At 51.8% G+C, this 17,854-nt stretch overlaps 1 protein-coding gene across 1 annotated transcript in view; it reads left to right on the plus strand.

The window, feature by feature from the left end:
- The window catches only part of HRH2 (histamine receptor H2), a 48,512-nt gene that overhangs the window by 16,611 nt on the left and 14,047 nt on the right, over window positions 1-17,854 (plus strand). The window contains 1 exon segment of the mRNA XM_022595076.3: window positions 8,439-10,024. Within this exon segment, the coding sequence (XP_022450784.2) occupies window positions 8,949-10,024 (1,076 nt within the window). The 5' untranslated portion in view covers window positions 8,439-8,948.

Raw genomic sequence — 17,854 nt, forward strand, 5'->3', positions numbered from 1 at the left:
TGCTGCAAATGCCCGGGCACTTGAGCCGTCTCTTTGAAAAGCCCTAAGGGTGGTTTCTTTCTCTATAGGAAAAGTGAAATAGTAACAACTGAGAACAGGGATTCTGGAGTCAGACAGACTGGGGTTCAAATCCTGACTTTTCCACTTGGTGATGTTGAGACTTTGGGCAACTTAACTTTTCCGAGCCTGGGTTTCTGCATTTGTAAAATGAGGAAAAGGTCCCTTGCCACAGGATGTTGCAATAAAGCATAAGTGAGAGGATGTTCAGAGAGCAGAGAGCCCCAGGCGTGTTATGAAGTAAGCATCCTACAGATGTTAATGAGTGAGAGAGGCCTCATTGATTGATGGCTGACTGGGATCCAGAGATCTGGGGTCCCACATGCTACCAGTTCCCTGTTGATTGAACCTTCAGGGCTGCCTATTGCCTTCAAAACTGAATCCAAACTCCTTAGCACACCACCCACAGCTACATTTCCACCCCCACCCTGAGAATCAGCTGGAGAGGTTGGCAGAGGCCAGATCATGCAGGGCCAGGGCTTGGCAGGCACTGGCATCTTTATGCAAACAACAGGGGAAGCATTGGAGGGGCCTGGCCTGACCGGCCCAAGGCCTGCGCAGTGACTGCGGGGAGAGAGGTCCCTGAGGGTGACGAGCTTGGAGCGGTGGACTTACTATTAAGGGGCTCCTGACTGAGCAGACCGAGCGCCAGCCCTGGCCTGGAGCCCTGATCAACCAGGTCCCGCTCCTAAGCCCCACCTGAGCACACAGCTGCCTTTCCTTTGCTGTTGTTCCCTCTACCCAGTGTGCCCTCCCTCTTCCCTTCTCCACCCGCCAAACCGTGTGGCCTGGATGTTAGTTTGGCAATAGGTGACATCTGCCCCAGGTAAGAAGATTCAAAAGGTCCCAAAGGACATATGGTGAAAGAAGTCTTGCCCCCACTCTTTGCCCAGCCCCCATATCCCTCCCTGGAAGCAATCAGTCCCTTTGCACATGTGCCCTTCCTGGGCCAGTCTGTGTGTCAATGCATGACTGCACACACACGTTTTCCCCTTAGGCATGTCACACTCCACACATGCGGAATCCATCCCACATCAGCCCGAAAGCCTGCGACAGTCCTTTTTTTTAATTCTAATTTTTATTTTTTATTTTATTTTTATTTTTTTGCGGTACGCGGGCCTCTCACTGACGTGGCCTCTCCCGTTGCGGAGCACAGGCTCCGGACGCGCAGGCTCAGCGGCCATGGCTCACGGGCCCAGCCGCTCCGCGCCATGTGGGATCCTCCCGGACCGGGGCACGAACCCGTGTTCCCTGCATCGGCAGGCAGACTCTCAACCACTGCGCCACCAGGGAAGCCCTAATTTTTAGTTATTTTTTATTGACGCATAGTTGATGTACAATATGATGTAAGTTACAGGTATACAATATAGTAATTCACAATTTTTTGATTAAACTCCATTTATAGTTATTATAAAATATTGGCTATATTCCCTGTGTTGTACAATATATCCTTGTAGCTTATTTTATACATAATAGTTTGTACCTCTTAATCCCCTACCCCTATATCACCCCTCCCCCCTTCCCTCTCCCTACTGGTAACCACTAGTTTGTTCTCTATAACTGAGTCTGCTTCTTTTTGTGGAAAATAGTGTGGAGGTTTCTCAAAAAACTGTAAAAAGAACTACCATATGACCCAGCAATTCCACTCTTGGGTATATATCTGAAAACAACAAAAACACTAATTTGAAAAGACACATGCACCCCAATGTTCATAGCAGCTCTATTTACAATAGCCAAGGTATGGAAGCAACCTAAGCGTCCATCAACAGGTGAATGGATAAAGAAGATGTGGCACATATATACAACAGAATAGTACTCAGCCATAGCGAAGAACGAAATCTTGCCATTTGCAGCAACGTGGATGGACTTGGAGGGTATTATGCTACGTGAAATAAGTCAGACAGACAAAGACAAATACTGTATGATATCACTTATATGTGGAATCTAAAACCTACAACAAACCAGTGCAGCAGTCCTTTTGATGACTGCACTGCATACTGTCACCACAGGCAATTTTACACCATTTCCAGGTCACACGACAAATTCCCAGGAGTGCAACTGCTGGGTCAGTAGTCTGTTCTTAATATTCATGGGTTTTTCCAGGCCCGATAAAACGTTGCCTTCTGCACACACATGTGCACACACACACATGCACACAGCTGTCACCGGCCACCACCCACAGCATCAAACCTCATTCCTCCAGTTCGCACAGCCTCTTGCTGCCCCCATCACGGGCCCTGCGACTCACCGCTAGGCTGTGTCTGAACCGCCGGGGGCTGGGACCCCCCTCGTCCTTTAGGTTAGTCTCCCGGCCCTGGGCCCACATCTTGCCCTGGGCTCCTGTGTGAAGGTAAGAAGGAGCCCCAAAGCGCTGTCGGCCTTTTGGAAGTGGAGCTGCAGCCACCGTCCGGGCCTCAGTCATATAGGTCATCATCCCCTGTGCGGCGGCCACTGTGGGGTTTGGAAGGCTTGTCTTCCCTCCTTAAAGAATGAAAGTCACCCCGCTGAAGTAACTCCCACCTCTCAGGCCCCTTTGGGACTCCTGCCAGGGGCAGAGCTCCCGAGGGTCTGATGCTGCAGCCAATCGCTGATGCCCTCGGCACCAGGTACCCAGGACGTTCAAAACGGCCAATGACAGGGGGAGCGTTCTGACACATTACGGCTCATAAAGCTGAGGGACTGCCTGCCAGCGGCCCAGTGACACCAGCATCTCATTACCTGTGGTGGTAACTGGGAGCGGCCAGCAGGGCCCAGCTGGGCGGACCCCCGTGCCGCTCCCCCCAGCGCCTGATGTCCCAGCAGGATTAGCCGGACCGGAGCAGTCTTCTGCCTTCCAGTCACATCAGCCTCCGCTCACACCCCCCCCTCCACCCCCGAGGCTTCCCATGGTTCTGTGGTTAAAATCTACCATCTCTCTGCCTCCAAGTGTTTATAGGGGCTGTTCTCTGTGGAATCTGCTTGTTCCCCATTTTCACTGAGTTACCTTTTTCCTGTCTGTACAGATCTCAACTCACATATCCCCCAGACCAAGTCAGGTCTCCACACTACATATTCCTGTGGCTCCCTATGCTGCCCCTTTATATAACTGTCAACACACTGCAGTTAAATCAGCAGCTCTGCCGTGAGTTACTTCACGTTCGCCCCACGCCAAGCTGTCGTAGAAGCTCCAAGATGTGTCTGCCGGGCTCACCGCTGTACCCCAGCACCCAGCACAGTGTCTGCCTCTAAACAGCACTCCATAACTATATGGAACATACGTGAATGCTATTTCTTGGTTGTGCCGCTTTAGACAATAATAAAACATAATATTTATTATTATGAAATAATAATCTTATACTATTATTATGTGTAATGTAACCTGCCATGCGCCAGGTACTAAGTGTTTTACAGACCTTTACTCTCTGCATTTTCACATTCACCAAGTGAAGAAGGACATATTATTATCCCCATTTTACAAATGAGAAAACTAAGGCTCGGAGAAGTTGCAGTCTTGTGCCCGAGGTCACAAAGTTATTAAATGACACCACTGGGATTAAAACCCAGATCTGTCGAATGTCTAAGTCCTTGCCTTTCAGCCCCTGGGGCTCCCTTCGCTTCTCTGGGTGTCAGTTTTTGGAGAATAAGGATCAAACGACCTACTCCGCAGACTTGCCCACCGGCTCCCCCAGAAGGTGCCTGGCACGCAGTGGTTACCTGCTGAATATCGTTTAAAGAAAACAATTGTAAATGATTGCCTGGAAAATCAGATTCATCTTCAAGGTCAAGTGAGAAACCCAAAGGAGCCTTAACTGATTCCCCCAAATTGCTGGCTACTCCCCCAGTGGCTGTGCCTGGGGTAACAGAAAAGGGGAGCTTCATTTTACTTCCTAATGAAAAGAGAAAAGTGTTGGACTTGGTTTGATAAGATTTGATGGGAGGAGACTCCAGCCCCCAGACTAGTTAATCTTCTAGATGACCTCGCCCCTCTGCTGGCAAACAGAACGTACCACCTGTGGCATCTCTTCTGGGATTTTGTGGGTGAGGATCAGTGAGAGGGGAGTTGGGGCATCAGGCAGACCCGGTTGGCCTTTGGGCTATACCTCCGCTGGTGGGGTGACCTTCAACCCTTCAAGCCCCCATTTTCTTTGCTGCCACAGGGGAGGATTGAGGAGGGTAATGATATTCTGGACTCCATCCACCACAACTCATTCCTAGGGTGACACATTCTGATGGGGAATCACCAAGGACCACACTCAGAGGAGAATTTTCCTAGGGCCCTGGAAACTCAGAATTCTACCCACTGGGGTTAAAGAACCCCTCCTTCCTGTGCACCCCAGATATCACAAGCCTCTGCCAGAGGTGGGTATAAGTGGGAGGTAAAAGTGAGAGGGGATGGAGCAAGAAGACTCTGGAAGACTTCCTGGGGGAGGTGACAGAGGAAGCCAAGTCTTGAAGGAAGAGTGAGAGTTCCCCAGGCATGGAAGGGAGGAAGAGCACTCCAGGCAGAGGGAATAGCATGTGCAAAGGCACAGAGTCAGTATGGGCCTAGGACTTTCAAAACCAGGAGGAATTAAATGCCACCAGAGCTGTTTCTCAAAGTGTTGTCCAACTAAAGGGCACTCGGCCGCAGGAGCTAAGGCTAAAGAGAGAAGACAGAACCAGGTCACGAAGAACCTTAAACGTCACATCAAAGATCTATCTATACTTAAAGGCAACCAAGGCTGGTATTGCGAAGTGATCAAAGCAGACTTCCCCGGGCAGAGCCCAGCACAGTGGGTTTAATACACACCTGTGAGCACATTGAGTTCATTTAACATACTCAGCTGTGGCTGCTCTTCAGGGCCAATTGGCCACCGTGACCTCCCAGAGGCACTTGATGAGGTGAGTCAGACTGAGCGGGGCCCTGCCTTTTGTTACCACCACATTTGCTAGGTGATGACTGTAGGTGAAGGTCAGAAGCCTCCCCAGGGAGCAGTGAGGGGCACAGCAACCCATGAGCAAATTCTCCAGAAAGTGCCTTTTCAGAGGTCCTTAAGGCAAAGATGAGATGATGTAAGAGGAAGCAGTGTGACACATAGAACTGCAGCATCTGTGGTCAACCTGCGAGATGGGGAGAGGAAGTGGCTGAAGCCGGTTTTAGTGAATTCCATATCATTTTCACACGCACACACACACTTTATGTACCCTGGACCTCTCCCTTAGACAACGAGAAATGTTTACTGGATGGATGGATGGACAGGACAGATGCATAGGTGGATGGAAGGTGGAGAGAGGTGGTCCAGATCCAGGACCTGCTTGCGGACAGACACAGAGCCATATTAACAATGCAAGGTGACAGCCGTCTAACTCAGTACAAAGTGCAGGAGAGGGTGCCCCTGCCTGCAGGCATTCAGGACATGTTCAGGGTGTCCCTGATTTTTGAAAGTTCACTTTACCCCACTTCTCTTTTACAAAAGACCTACATTAGTACCTGTTTTTGCTAACTGAAAGAAACCCAAGGAGGATTTTTGCTTTGATGAAAAAAAGTGAAAAGCAAAAATAGCGTTCAGGTTTGTCTTGCGGTAAGCCATTATAGAGGCAGCCTGCACCCCAAGCATAAGGTGGTGCCCCCCAGAGCTCCTTCCCCAGGAACCACATTCAGCATCTCAGCATCGAGCCCCCATAGCTGTGAACTGTGTCTGAGCATCTGTGCTTTATCTCGATTTATTTTGTGCATCCGTTGGCAAGATGTGTCCTAAGGTAACTTCTTCTTTGCTTTACGCCATTTCAGCTTTCTAAAGGTTTCAAAAGAATGCTGTACTTTCAGATTGGGGCGGGTTGGGGTGGGGGGAAACGTGTTTGAGCCAGGCCTTGAAAAGGGAGTAGTTGACTGAAGACAGGGAAGAATGGGACTCCAGGTGAGGAGACAGCAAAGGCGAAGGCAGGAGGGAAGAGACGTGCTGCATTTGGGCAAAGTCCCGGTTGCCTGAACGGCAGAGTTAGGGGGACAATTACAGGGCTGTTTGGTGAGATCCACTTAGAAGGACAAGTTGAATTCTGGTGCAAGAACGGGCATGAGGGCAGGCTGGAAGGGTGTGAGCTGAGTTTGAATCCAGGCTCTCTGGACACTTAATGGGGTGAGACATCACTTGGCCTCTCCAAGCCTTGCTCTCCTCAGCTGTTAAATAGAGACAGTGATTCCCCTCACTTGGGGGTTATTGTGAGGATGAGATGATATTTCACTTAATATGTATGATATCACCTTGCCCAGGACTCTTCTACAGTACAGATGTGCCATCCTTGGTCGAACCATTCCCCTGCTGATGGACACTCGGGTTGTCTCCCGTTCTTTGCCACTTGCACACCTGCTGACGCAGACGTCCTTCTTCATGGCTCTTCTCATGGTGGTGGTTGTATTGCCACAGCCTAGGTTCCAAAAAGAATGAGTTAGATCTAAGTGATCCGGAGGGGTATCCGTTATATAATAGGAATTTTAAAAGAAATGAGGAAAAGAAGTAGCAATGTAATGTGTACAGCGTGTATAAAACAGTGTCCTACATGTGTCTGGTACGTGCAGAGCCTCAGAGAAAGAATGTATGGTCTCCATCACACCAAATGGTGAGCAACGGTCACCTCCCTGGCGTGAGGGCTTGGGTATGTGATGGCCCAAATAGTTGGCCCTTCCTGTATACCTCAGGACCCTTGCTTTACTGCAATAAGCATGTCATTGCTTTTAACATTTGAAAGGAAAGTTCAAGAAAGTGGTTTTTTATATGAACCATGATAGTGACAATGACGGTGATCATGGTAACAGTGATCTTGGGGGTGCCTTGACCCTCTAGGGCCATCATTCTACCCACAGATTGGCAAAAGATCCTGCCTTCACAAAGGTCACTGGAAACTTCTGGGACTTAGGCTGTAAGACAGAAACATGACAGGGGTGGTTCTTATTTGAAACTCCAAGAAAAAAAGGAACCACCACTCTAGCGCAGCCTGCTAGAGTGGCAGAAGGTGACCAGGAGTTGGTGATCCCTGCACGAACACAGTGGTTATGACTAAATGATGCCTCTCGTATTCAGGTTGCAAAACCCCTCCAGGCAAGAGCCTAGGAGAGGCTTAATTTATGTCAGATGGTAATGAGCTTGTTTCTCAGAGGGGTTCCGCTGTCAGCTTGATTTTCTGCACACTCCCGGATCCCAGGAGATTGCCTGCTCTCTGGAAAACCAGGATCAGCTTGAGATAAAGGGTCCAGGAATCAATCAGGGCCTTAGCTTGTTTTGTATCAATTGGAATCGTAGAATATCACCAGTAGGAAGGAATTTAATCTGAGATTTAACCAAGAAGCATTGCACGTGCAGCCATTCTGTTGAAGTGATGTTTGCCGTGAGACAGGAGGTAAGAAGGAAGGAGGAAGGAAGGAACTAGAAACAACAGGAATACCTGTGATAGAGTGATGATAAATAAAGCACAGCCAGCCATCCTGGGGACTGTTATGCAGCCATTAGAAAGACTGAGTGAGCTCTGTACCAGCTGACCTGGAAAGTGAGGTTTAGAGAGATGTTAAGAGCGGGTGTGGAGAGGGGCTGCAGTTGGCAGACTACAACAGCAGGCTAGATCTGGTCCTCTTCCTGGTTTTGTGCAGCCCTTGATCTGAGAATAGCATTTACATTTTTAGCTTGGAAATTGTTTTAAAGAGTTTGAGAAAAAAAAATTAAAGAAGAAGACTATTTTGCAACACGTGAAAATGATGTAAAATTCAAATTTCAGTGTCCGTAGTAAAGTCTTCTTGGAGCACAGCCATGATCACTCATCTGTACATTGTCTGTGGAGGTGCTTTCACACTAAACAAGAACTGAGTACTTGCAGCAGAGACCCTGAAGAATGCAAACAGAAAATATTCGCCACCTGGCCCTTTCCTGAAAAAGTCTTTTGGCTCCGCATTTAGAGTATGGTGACATTTTGTAAAACGAGAGCGTGGAACACTGTTTTCGGCGCTTTATCGGAGTAAATGTATTACATTTGCTTATTTTTTCATTCATTTTATCATTTATCCATCATAGACTTAATGCCTACTGGTGGGGCCAGGCACTGGGAACTAGCAGTGAACAAGCAGATACAGCCCCTGTTTTCATGGAGCTTAGAGTCTGTGTCTAGATCTTTCTTTCTCTAGTATAAACAACCCTAGCCCCTCCAACCGTATCTCACATGATGACTTGGTGGTCCAGCCCCTTGCATCCTGTCTCCCATCCTCCTCCCTCTATGTATCTTGATTGCTTCTGTCCCTTCTAAGTAGTGGTGCCGGACTGGTCCCATGCCTCCTGGTGTCTAGAAGGGAGGTCAAGGTCTAGAAGGGTTCGTCTTGAATCAGGTCACACTCTCGGTCTGGTTTCAACATGCTCAACACTCAATCTTTGCATTTCTAGCTCACGCTCTCCAGTGGACTCCAGAGGGAGAGGCAACAGTGCTAGACCCCCGTCATGTGGTTGGGAGCAGCCGCCCGCTATGGAGAAGGCTGCAGCCATGTCTCCACATGATGCCTCCCAAATAAAACCAAAGCCACCTCCAGACTTATGCCCCAGTGCGTCAGTCTCTATGCAAAACCTGGAGAGTGGAGATCTGTGCAGTCCCAGGAGGAAGCCGGCTCTGCCAAGGGGTCATTTGAGGACTGGGGTTTGAACCAGGAAGCTTGCTTCAAGGACTAGCTTTCCCTCATCTTCCTTCATACTCATGCCCAACACCTCCTAAGAGACAGCTTTATTTATCTCTAGAAAAACAGCACTGGATCGGTCATTGCAGCCTCTCCACATTTGGACACTTCTCTTGGCTCTGTTGGGCAGCTTGGAGCCCAGTGGTTGACATAATTGACCCTTTGGGGAGCTGGAAGAGAAGCAGCCAGGGGCCGGAGGCAGGGGAAAGAGCCATAGGGTCCCAGGATGGCGTCCAATGGCACGACCTCTTCCTTTTGTCTGGACCCTGCTGCGTTGAAGATCACCGTCAGCGTGGTCCTCACCCTCTTCATCCTCATCACCATCGCCGGCAATGTAGTCGTCTGCCTGGCGGTGGGCTTGAACCGCCGGCTCCGCAGTCTGACCAACTGCTTCATCGTGTCCTTGGCCATCACTGACCTACTCCTCGGCCTCCTGGTGCTGCCCTTTTCGGCCTTCCACCAGCTGTCCTGCAGGTGGAGCTTCGGCAAGGTCTTCTGCAATATCTATACCAGCCTAGATGTCATGCTCTGCACGGCCTCCATCCTCAACCTCTTCATGATCAGCCTCGACCGGTACTGCGCCGTCACAGATCCCCTGCGCTACCCCATGCTGGTCACCCCTGTCCGTGTCACCATCTCCCTGGTCTTAATTTGGGTCATCTCCATCACCCTATCCTTCCTGTCTATCCACCTGGGATGGAACAGCAGAACTGAGACCAGCAGTGCCAATCACACCATCCCAAAGTGCAAAGTCCAGGTCAACTTGGTGTATGGCCTGGTGGACGGACTGGTCACCTTCTACCTGCCTCTGCTGGTCATGTGCATCACCTACTACCGCATCTTCAAGATCGCGTGGGACCAGGCCAAGAGGATCCATAACGTCAGCTCCTGGAGGGCAGCCACCATCAGGGAACACAAAGCCACAGTGACCCTGGCAGCCGTGATGGGGGCCTTCACCATCTGTTGGTTCCCCTACTTCACCGTCTTTGTTTACCGTGGGCTAAAAGGGGATAATGCCATCAACGAGACCTTCGAAGCCGTGGTTCTGTGGCTGGGCTATGCCAACTCAGCCCTGAACCCCATCCTCTACGCTGCTCTGAACAGAGACTTCCGCACAGCATACCAACAGCTCTTCTGCTGCAGCCCCAGCGACCACAGCACCCACAGAACTTCTCTGAAGTCCAACGGCTCTCAGCTGACGAGGATTCCAAGCCAAGGACCCAGGTGGCAGGAAGAGAGGCCCCTGAGGCTCCAGGTGTGGAGTGGGACAGAGGTCACGGCCCCCCAGGGAGCCACAGACAGGTAACTGCCCTGGCAGCTTGTGTGTGGGACGGGGCACAGGGACGGGGTCCCACTCATGGTAACAGCTGTTCACGAGGTGCTGCTTTGGCTGTTATGTGCTGGGAATTCTTCATGAGCACTTGGCAGACCTCGTGTTATTCCATCCTCCCAAACACCCCCTGAGGTAGAACTTTTTACCTCCATTTTTAAAAGGAGTAAGTCAAATCGCAGAGAACTTGGCCAGGGTCACAGAGCTGGGATCTGGATAGAGCTCCCCTGACTCAGAACTGGTGGACCTTTTCTCTAGCTACCTTGTCCTTAAAATCAGGAGTCCTAGGTTTGAGGTCCAACTCGGCCACTTAGTTAATGGTCATAAGTGTTCACCTAAATCTGCCAGGACGGCCCTCAAATGGCCATGGAATAATGCTGCTGCCTGGGGGTTAAATCAGAGACCCCACTCGGCCGACCGTCACTGAGCACCTTTTATGCGTCAGCTCTTACTTTGGGGCTGCTCAAGTGGAAGGAGAAAGAGGACTGGCCAAGGTGGGAAGGCAAAGCCTTGAAAGCCAGGCTTGGACATTGTACTACAGGTCTTAGGGGAAGATGCAAGGATTAGAAGCAAGGATGGGTATAACCCATGCATCTGTCTACTTTGGAAAGAGGGCTCTGGTTGTCCCCTGAGACATGGACCAGAAGAATGAGATGGGGACAGCAGTGAAGGGGGGGATGTGGTACTGGTCCATGAGAGAGAAGAGAACAGAGCAAAATCTAGGAGGCTATTAAAACATAGTCTTGTAGACCATTGGATGTCTGGGATGCAGGAGATGCAAGAGAGAGGATGCCCCAGGACTCCACCCCCGAGAGGTACCCAGGCTGAAAAGATAAACAGGATCAGAATGACATTGAGATCAATTCACTGCTGACAAAGCCCATGCAAGGTATTAAGGGGTACCTCACCAAAGACTTGAGTGGCCTGAGGAAGCTCACACATGGAGAGAAGGTTTATAGGTCTGAGCAAGGTCTATCTAGCTGTCGAGAGGAATAAATGAAAGGATGCTGGTAGAACATCTGACACATACAAATGCTCAATAAATGTCACTTTCCTTTGTCTTCCCACAGACCATGCCTTTGCCCCCCAGAATGCTGGTCTGTGTGACTGACTCATCCATCCATCCATTCATTCATTCATTCACAAACATCTGTCAACTTCCTGTCACATGCCAGGAACAGTGCTGAGCGCCAGGGATGTAGAAGTGACATTGTGGCACCTGTTTTGATGGACAGGTATGGCAAGTCAACTGTACAGCCTCGGTCTCAGCTCTGTGGCTTGAGCAAGTCTCTGCCCCTCTTGCGCCTCAGTTTCCTCATCTTGTAGAATGTGGGGTCTGTCCTCAAGCAGCCTGCCCAGAGCCACCTGAAGCACACATGTGCTAAGGGGCACCAACAGGCTCTATGACCCCCGGTAGGATACTTGTCCTTTCTCGACCTTTGAGCATCAGACTTGAGAAAAGCTTGCATGGACTCTGCACACTCACGCCCTCTGGGTGCTGGTCCCTGTGGAGCATTGTGGGGGTGAAACTGCCCAACTGGACCCCTCGGCCTTGTGTCCCTCTGGTCCTTGCAGGAACCAGGTGTGGAGGGTCCCGCCATAGACTTTGGTCCTGGACCCTCCACCCGTCCACTGCTATCCTTATGGAACAAGCTTCATTGCTCCTGCAACCAGCCTCCTCCAGGCCTCCTTGCCTCTAGACTCTCCCTCTCAAATCCATCCTCCAAGCCACCTAAAGGCATCTCTCCAAAATGCAGACGGGGAAGCTTCCACATCTGGCCTTGATAGATAAGATGACCCTGTCCTCCCACACTGCCTCATTCAGGAAGCAGACTCTGGTACAAAGCAAATTTAGTTCACAAAACAAACAAAGGACAAAGCACGGGGTGTGGACTCTAGAGAAGGCTGTTGACACTGTTCATTCTGTTGCCATCCCACTTCCTACTGCTCTTACCTGTGGGACCCGGGTTAATAGGCTGCCTCTACCCCCAATCCTTAGGGAGCCACGCAGCAGGCACTCACCAGCAATGGCCAGGCCTCACTGAACACCCACTAGGTACCAGTTTTAGGTTTGCCGCTATTTCTATGTATTAATCTTTCTGTGACGGCATCTCATCCCCACCCCTGTACCAGGTGCTAGGGTACAAAGGGAAATAAAGCCAGCCCCCCATCTCATGCCACCACCTGTCTGGTTGAGGAACAGACTGGCCACGGTTCAGAGCAGCACGTGCCCAGGCTTGAAACCCAGTGCGCAGGGCAGCCAGAGGAGGCAGCACCTGGCCCAAAGAGCCCGTCCCCGGGAGCAGACCTCTGAGCTGAGCCTCAAATGCGGAGGGGAGAGACCCGTTCCTCCAGGGTGGCACGCTGGGGCAGGGAGCATCCACCTCCTCTTCTGATCATCACAGCCACCCTGGCCACCAAGGCCAGCTAAGAGGCCGTGCCTGCCTGGGTCACACACAGCAGCTGTGGAGCAGAGGGGTCCAGCAGAGAAGGATGGGGAACCAGCTGAAGGGCCTCATACTATGGCTGGGGGCATGGGGATCCAGGAAGCCAGGAACAGCCCGAGTTTGATTTTCCAATAGAGGCTGCCAGGGCGACTGGGGACTTGGGTGGCCCTCCATGAGGTTGGCTTCCAGCTTCCCTGATGACCAATAGTGTGTCCTTCCTGCTTCCCATCTGGGAACAAAACCCAGCATTGGCCTGACAGAGAGCCCTTATCCCTGCCAAGGGGCCAGGTGTCTGCCCTTGGTTGGTGATGGCGGAGGTTGTAGGGGGTTCGGGCGGGGGGCGGCACAGTCGCGCAAGGGGAGACTCCAGGAGACAGTGGCTGAGCTGTCTGGTCCTCCCTGCCCTGAGGCCAGCCAGCAGCCATCTCCCCAGCAGGATGCTCTGTCTGCCCCTTCCTGATCCCATTGTCCACCCTTGCCCCGCCCCTCGTCACCTCTACCCTTCTCTGATCCCAGCTCCCCAACCTCACCCCTTCTGCTCCACCGACCCTGCTCAGTAACCCCCACTGCTTCTACTGAATACAGGCCTGCATTCGTTTCCAAGGTGGGGCTGCTGTAACAGATGATGGTGAACTTGGTGACTGGAAACGAGACAGATTTCTTTTCTTACAGTTTGGGAGATCAAGATGTTGGTAGGGCTGGTTCCTTCTGGAGGCTTCAGAGGAGAATCCGTCTCCTTTGCCTTTTCCGGCTTCTGGGGGCCACCCGCACTCCTTGGCTTGTGGCCCCTTGCTCACATCATGCTGACCTCTCGCCTCCACGGTCACATCTCCTTCCCCTCTTCGGTAGCCAAATCTCCCTCTGCCTCCTTCTTTTAATAAGGGCACTTGTGATTCCATTTAGGGCCCACTGGGATAATCCCGGATAACCTCCCCATCCCAAAGTCCTTAACTTAATCACATCTGCAAAGTCCTTTTTGCCATATAAGATAACTTTCTCAGGTTCCAGCAATGAGGATGTAGACGTCTGGGGTCCACGTTCAGCTACCACATGTCCCAGCTCCCCGGCTTAGCACTAGAGACCCTTCATGATTTGGTCCCTGACCACCTCCTGACACCATCCCCAGGCCCACACCCACCCTCCAGCCCCTTCTTCCCCCACCAAAACAAACCACTCAGAGTTCATTCATTCACAGGCACTCACCAAGAATTTGCTACATGCCAGCACTGTTGGGGGTGTAGCAGTGAGCCACGCAGAGGCCCTCTTCCCAGAGGGATGTTATTCTAGGGCAGTGGTTCTCAAAACGTGGGCCCCCAGCCAGCAGCAGTCTTCTGGGAGCAAAGTAGCTGACGTCGGGCCACACAGCCTCATCCGTCCGTGGCAGAGCTAGGATTCCAGCCCAAGCCCGTCTGACCCCAAAGCCAGGCTCTTTCCATGAGGAAGTGCTGAATGGACTTGAATTTAGCCCAGGCTCTGAGTGCTACTCCCATAGACAGCAGATGGGGAAACTAAGGCCCAGGGAGGCAAGCGACCTGAGGCCCAGAGCAAGCTGGGGTTGGGGCAGGGAGCAGACCCTGTATCTCTGGACCCCTGCCCAGGGCTCTTGGGTCTTTCCCCATACACTCCCTTGCCCTGCGTAATCTCCCCAGGCAGGGAGATAAGACTCCTGGGCACCAGCTGTCTCTCTCCGGGGCAGGCGGGCACTTCCTCCTCTCTGCAGGGGCCCTGTGCTTGCGGCTGTCACCCTCCCAGGGGCTGGAGTTTGAGCTCAGGAAGAAGAGGCACAAAGGGAGGCCAGGAGCCACAGATGCCCCCGTGCTGCCAGCTCTCTCCCCTCACAGGCCTCTTGCCAGCATTGCCAAGGGTCCCCCCTCCTTCTGCTGCCAGTGAGACAGCATTTCGTCCAGCTGGGAATGGGCCTCTGCTCTGCCCTTCTGGTGCTCTTGGACTATGATACAGAGCTCTTATCCTGACCAACAAGGCCCTGCTCTGGCCGACTCTCCACTGCCCTAACTCCTCCTCTGGGCCCCTCGGTCCTGTCCCCAGGTCACGCTTAGTCCCATCCCACGCACCCTCCTCTCAGCCCAAGGCAGCCTTCTTACCCCTCTTGGGACATCCTATCTGTTCTGTGTCTGCTCCCCAAGACCGCAAGCTCCCTGAGGGCAGGCTCACGTCTCTGTTGGTCCCTGTCCAACACCTAGCACAGTGCCTGGCACAGGGCGCCCAGTAATATTTGTTGAATGAATAAGTGAATGAATGAATGCATGAATATCTCATTCTAGGTCCCCAAGAGCCCTGAGAAGTGACTAATACCACCAGTCGCTTTAGAGATCAGGGAACCAAGTCTCGAAATGCCAAGTTCCAGGAACACAGTGGGAACTCAGAAATTCCTGGTTCCCTTTTCTAACTTTGACATCACCGTGGGCCTCCCGCCAAGTAGTGGTGCCAGCAGTGGGCCTCACAGAGGGATCCACCGGCCGCTCTAAATCATAGAGTCTGCGGGTGGAAAGACTCACACCCCTCACCCTGCCTCCCAGGAAAGATGAAGGGATCCCGGAGTTGGGGTAGGAATCCAGACTTCAGACAACCTGGAAGCGGTCCATTGCGTCTCCACGCCATGTCCCCATTTGGCCAGAGTTTGGGGGCTGGGGGAGGGCCGCAGTTCCCTTAGCAGTAAAAAGGTTACATGACTGACGTCCACACACTTCTTAAGAAGGAGGGAGCTTTGCTCAGAAAGGAAGTTTTGCATAATTTACCCTTTCAAGAGCCCAGACTTGTTTATTTGTATCATTTGGGTCCTGAAATAGTCTTAACATTTTGGCACATTGATTCCAGCATCTCCTAAGGGGCCTTTCTGAGCACTCTTTGCAGAGGCGCCCAGAGCAGCTGGTCCCCCTCCCTTCTCCCCCACCCCCACCCCCAGCCCCCGCCCTACCCCCAGCTAAGGGACCCTGGCTGCCCCCTGCACACTGGCATCCTGCTGGCTGCTGCTTTGTCACCTCTGCCCTCTGTGCCTGGCTTGGTCACACCACAAGGCTCCTGGGGTGTCTTCCTGCCTCCGTGTGGAAGTTAGGGAGCCCGGTATGAGCCCTGGTCCCCCGCTAGTTAGGGGTTGGGTGATGTTAGACAAGTCATTGACAGTGTGAGCTGAAGTTTCCTTACCTATAAAACTATGATAATTATCAGACCTACTTTGCAGAATTGTGAGAATAAAATGGAGTCAGGGATACAGGCACTTAGCACAGTTCCTGGCAGGTGGCAGGTGCTTTAACAGACTCAACAGACATGAATTCTCCTTCTTTGCCATCCGTCTCTTTCTCTTTTTCTTGCTTTTCATTTTGTCTCTTTTCTGTCATTTTCTCTCTTTCTTTTCTATAACAGTTTTATTGAGATATACTTCACATGCTATACGATTCACTCATTTCAAGTGTACAGTTCACTGGTTTTTGGTCTGTTCACAGAGCTGTGCAACCATCACCACAATCAATTTTAGAACATTTTCATCACCCCAAAGAAACCCTGTAGCCTTCAGCTATCAACTTCCCGATCCCTGCATTCCCCAGACAACCACAAATCTACTTTCTATCTCTATAGGTGTGCTTATTCTGGACATTTCAGATAATCCGTGTGCTTTTTTTTTTTTTTTTTTTTTGCGGTACGCGGGCCTCTCACTGCTGTGGTCTCTCCCGTTGCGGAGCACAGGCTCCGGACGCGCAGGCTCAGCGGCCATGGCTCACGGGCCCAGCCGCTCCGCGGCATGTGGGATCTTCCCGGACCGGGGCACAAACCCGTGTCCCCTGCATCGACAGGCGGACTCTCAACCACTGCGCCACCAGGGAAGCCCCAATCTGTGTGCTTTCTTGCCTGGTTGTTTCACTTAGCATAATGCTGTTGAGGTTCTTTCTTTATTTTTTGTCTGTTCTTCCTTCCTTTCCTTTTTCCGTTCTGTTTTGTGTTTTCTTTCCCTCCCTTCCCCCATTCCCTTCTGTGTCCATGGTCCCATTTCTCCTTCACCGAGGGCTTGGGCTTTATGGAAGCTCTTGGCAGTTGGTAGGCCCTTGGGGAGGGGGCCGGGAGGCTGCATCCTGGACCCACGTTCCTACCTCCCGCCTGGGTGGGCTCGGAAAGGCCGTTCTCAGGCCTGCGGGGCCGGCACTTCTACACAGCTGCGGGCAGAACAGCGGGCTGCAACAAGGTATTAACCCTTTTCATCTTCTGTCTCTTCAGAGAGTTTGGGGAGTGAGACCCCCTTCCCAGCCCTGGAGAGGAAATCATGGGAAGAGCAGAGGGAGAGGAGGTGGGAAGCCTTTTACAACCTCAAAAGTCAAGGAGAATAAATCGTGGCCCCCCCCAGGAGTCACTTGAAAGGTAGAGAACCCCTCCTTTACCTCCCTGGTGATTGTGCTTTTGAAGCGAGCTGGAGGCCCCGTCAGTGCCCCACCAGCCCCCTTCCCTCCCTGGCTTTGCACAGACCCCTGCCCCAGCCCTTTCCCCACCTTCCCTTCTGGCTCCTTGTGCCGCAGATCTGACAGGACTGCTATGGAGCTGCCTTCCCAGGGGCTGTGAAGGGGAGGGAAGGGGAGCCATGCCTTCGGGGGCGCTGCTAGTAGCTTTGTACCCATGAGAAAAAGGTGAACACTCTAGGTGAACAAATTAAGAGAAAGCCCTCTCTCCAGGGGACCCAGCCCCAGGCCACGCAGCCTGGCAAGCAGAAAGAGGTCTGGATTTCAGCCCCCATGCTCTTGTGCAGAGGACAGCCCGCGCAACTACAGGGAGGCCCTGCAGACCTTCCAGACCCCTGGGAGACAGCAGGGTGGAGGGCGGGGCTCTGCACGCCTCTCCTGCAAAGGGCCACATAGTAAATAAGTTAGCTTTGCGGCGCCTATGTTCTCCGTCACCACCACTCAACCCTGGTGGTATGGCGCAAAAGCAGCCCCAGACAATACGTAAATGAATGGGGGTGGCTGTCTTCCAATAAAACTTTATTTATGGGCACCAAAATTGGAGTTCCATATCATTTTCACCAGTCACAAAATGTTATTCTTCTATTCACTTTTTTTTTTCAACCATTTCAACAAAATAGGTGGTGGGCTGCTTTTGGCCTGCAGGCTATTGTCTGCCAACCGCTGGTGCAGGGGAAAGGAAAGGGTGCCAATTCCAGCCCCAGCACTTGCCGGCTCCTTGACTTTAGGCAGGTGGCTTGCCCTTTCTGAGCCTCAGCTTGCTCATCTGCAAAATAGGGATAAAAATACCTCCCTGTGAGGACTGTGATGAGCCTTAGCACCAATTTGTGCAAAGCTCCCGACACAGGGTAGATGCTTGTAAGGGGTAATTTTTCTTTCTTCCTTTCTTTTC

Source organism: Delphinapterus leucas, chromosome 3 (genome assembly GCF_059928025.1).
Source record: "Delphinapterus leucas isolate spDelLeu-1000000601 "Yukka" chromosome 3, BTC_Dleu_Yukka2, whole genome shotgun sequence".
Lineage (NCBI taxonomy): Eukaryota > Metazoa > Chordata > Mammalia > Artiodactyla > Monodontidae > Delphinapterus > Delphinapterus leucas.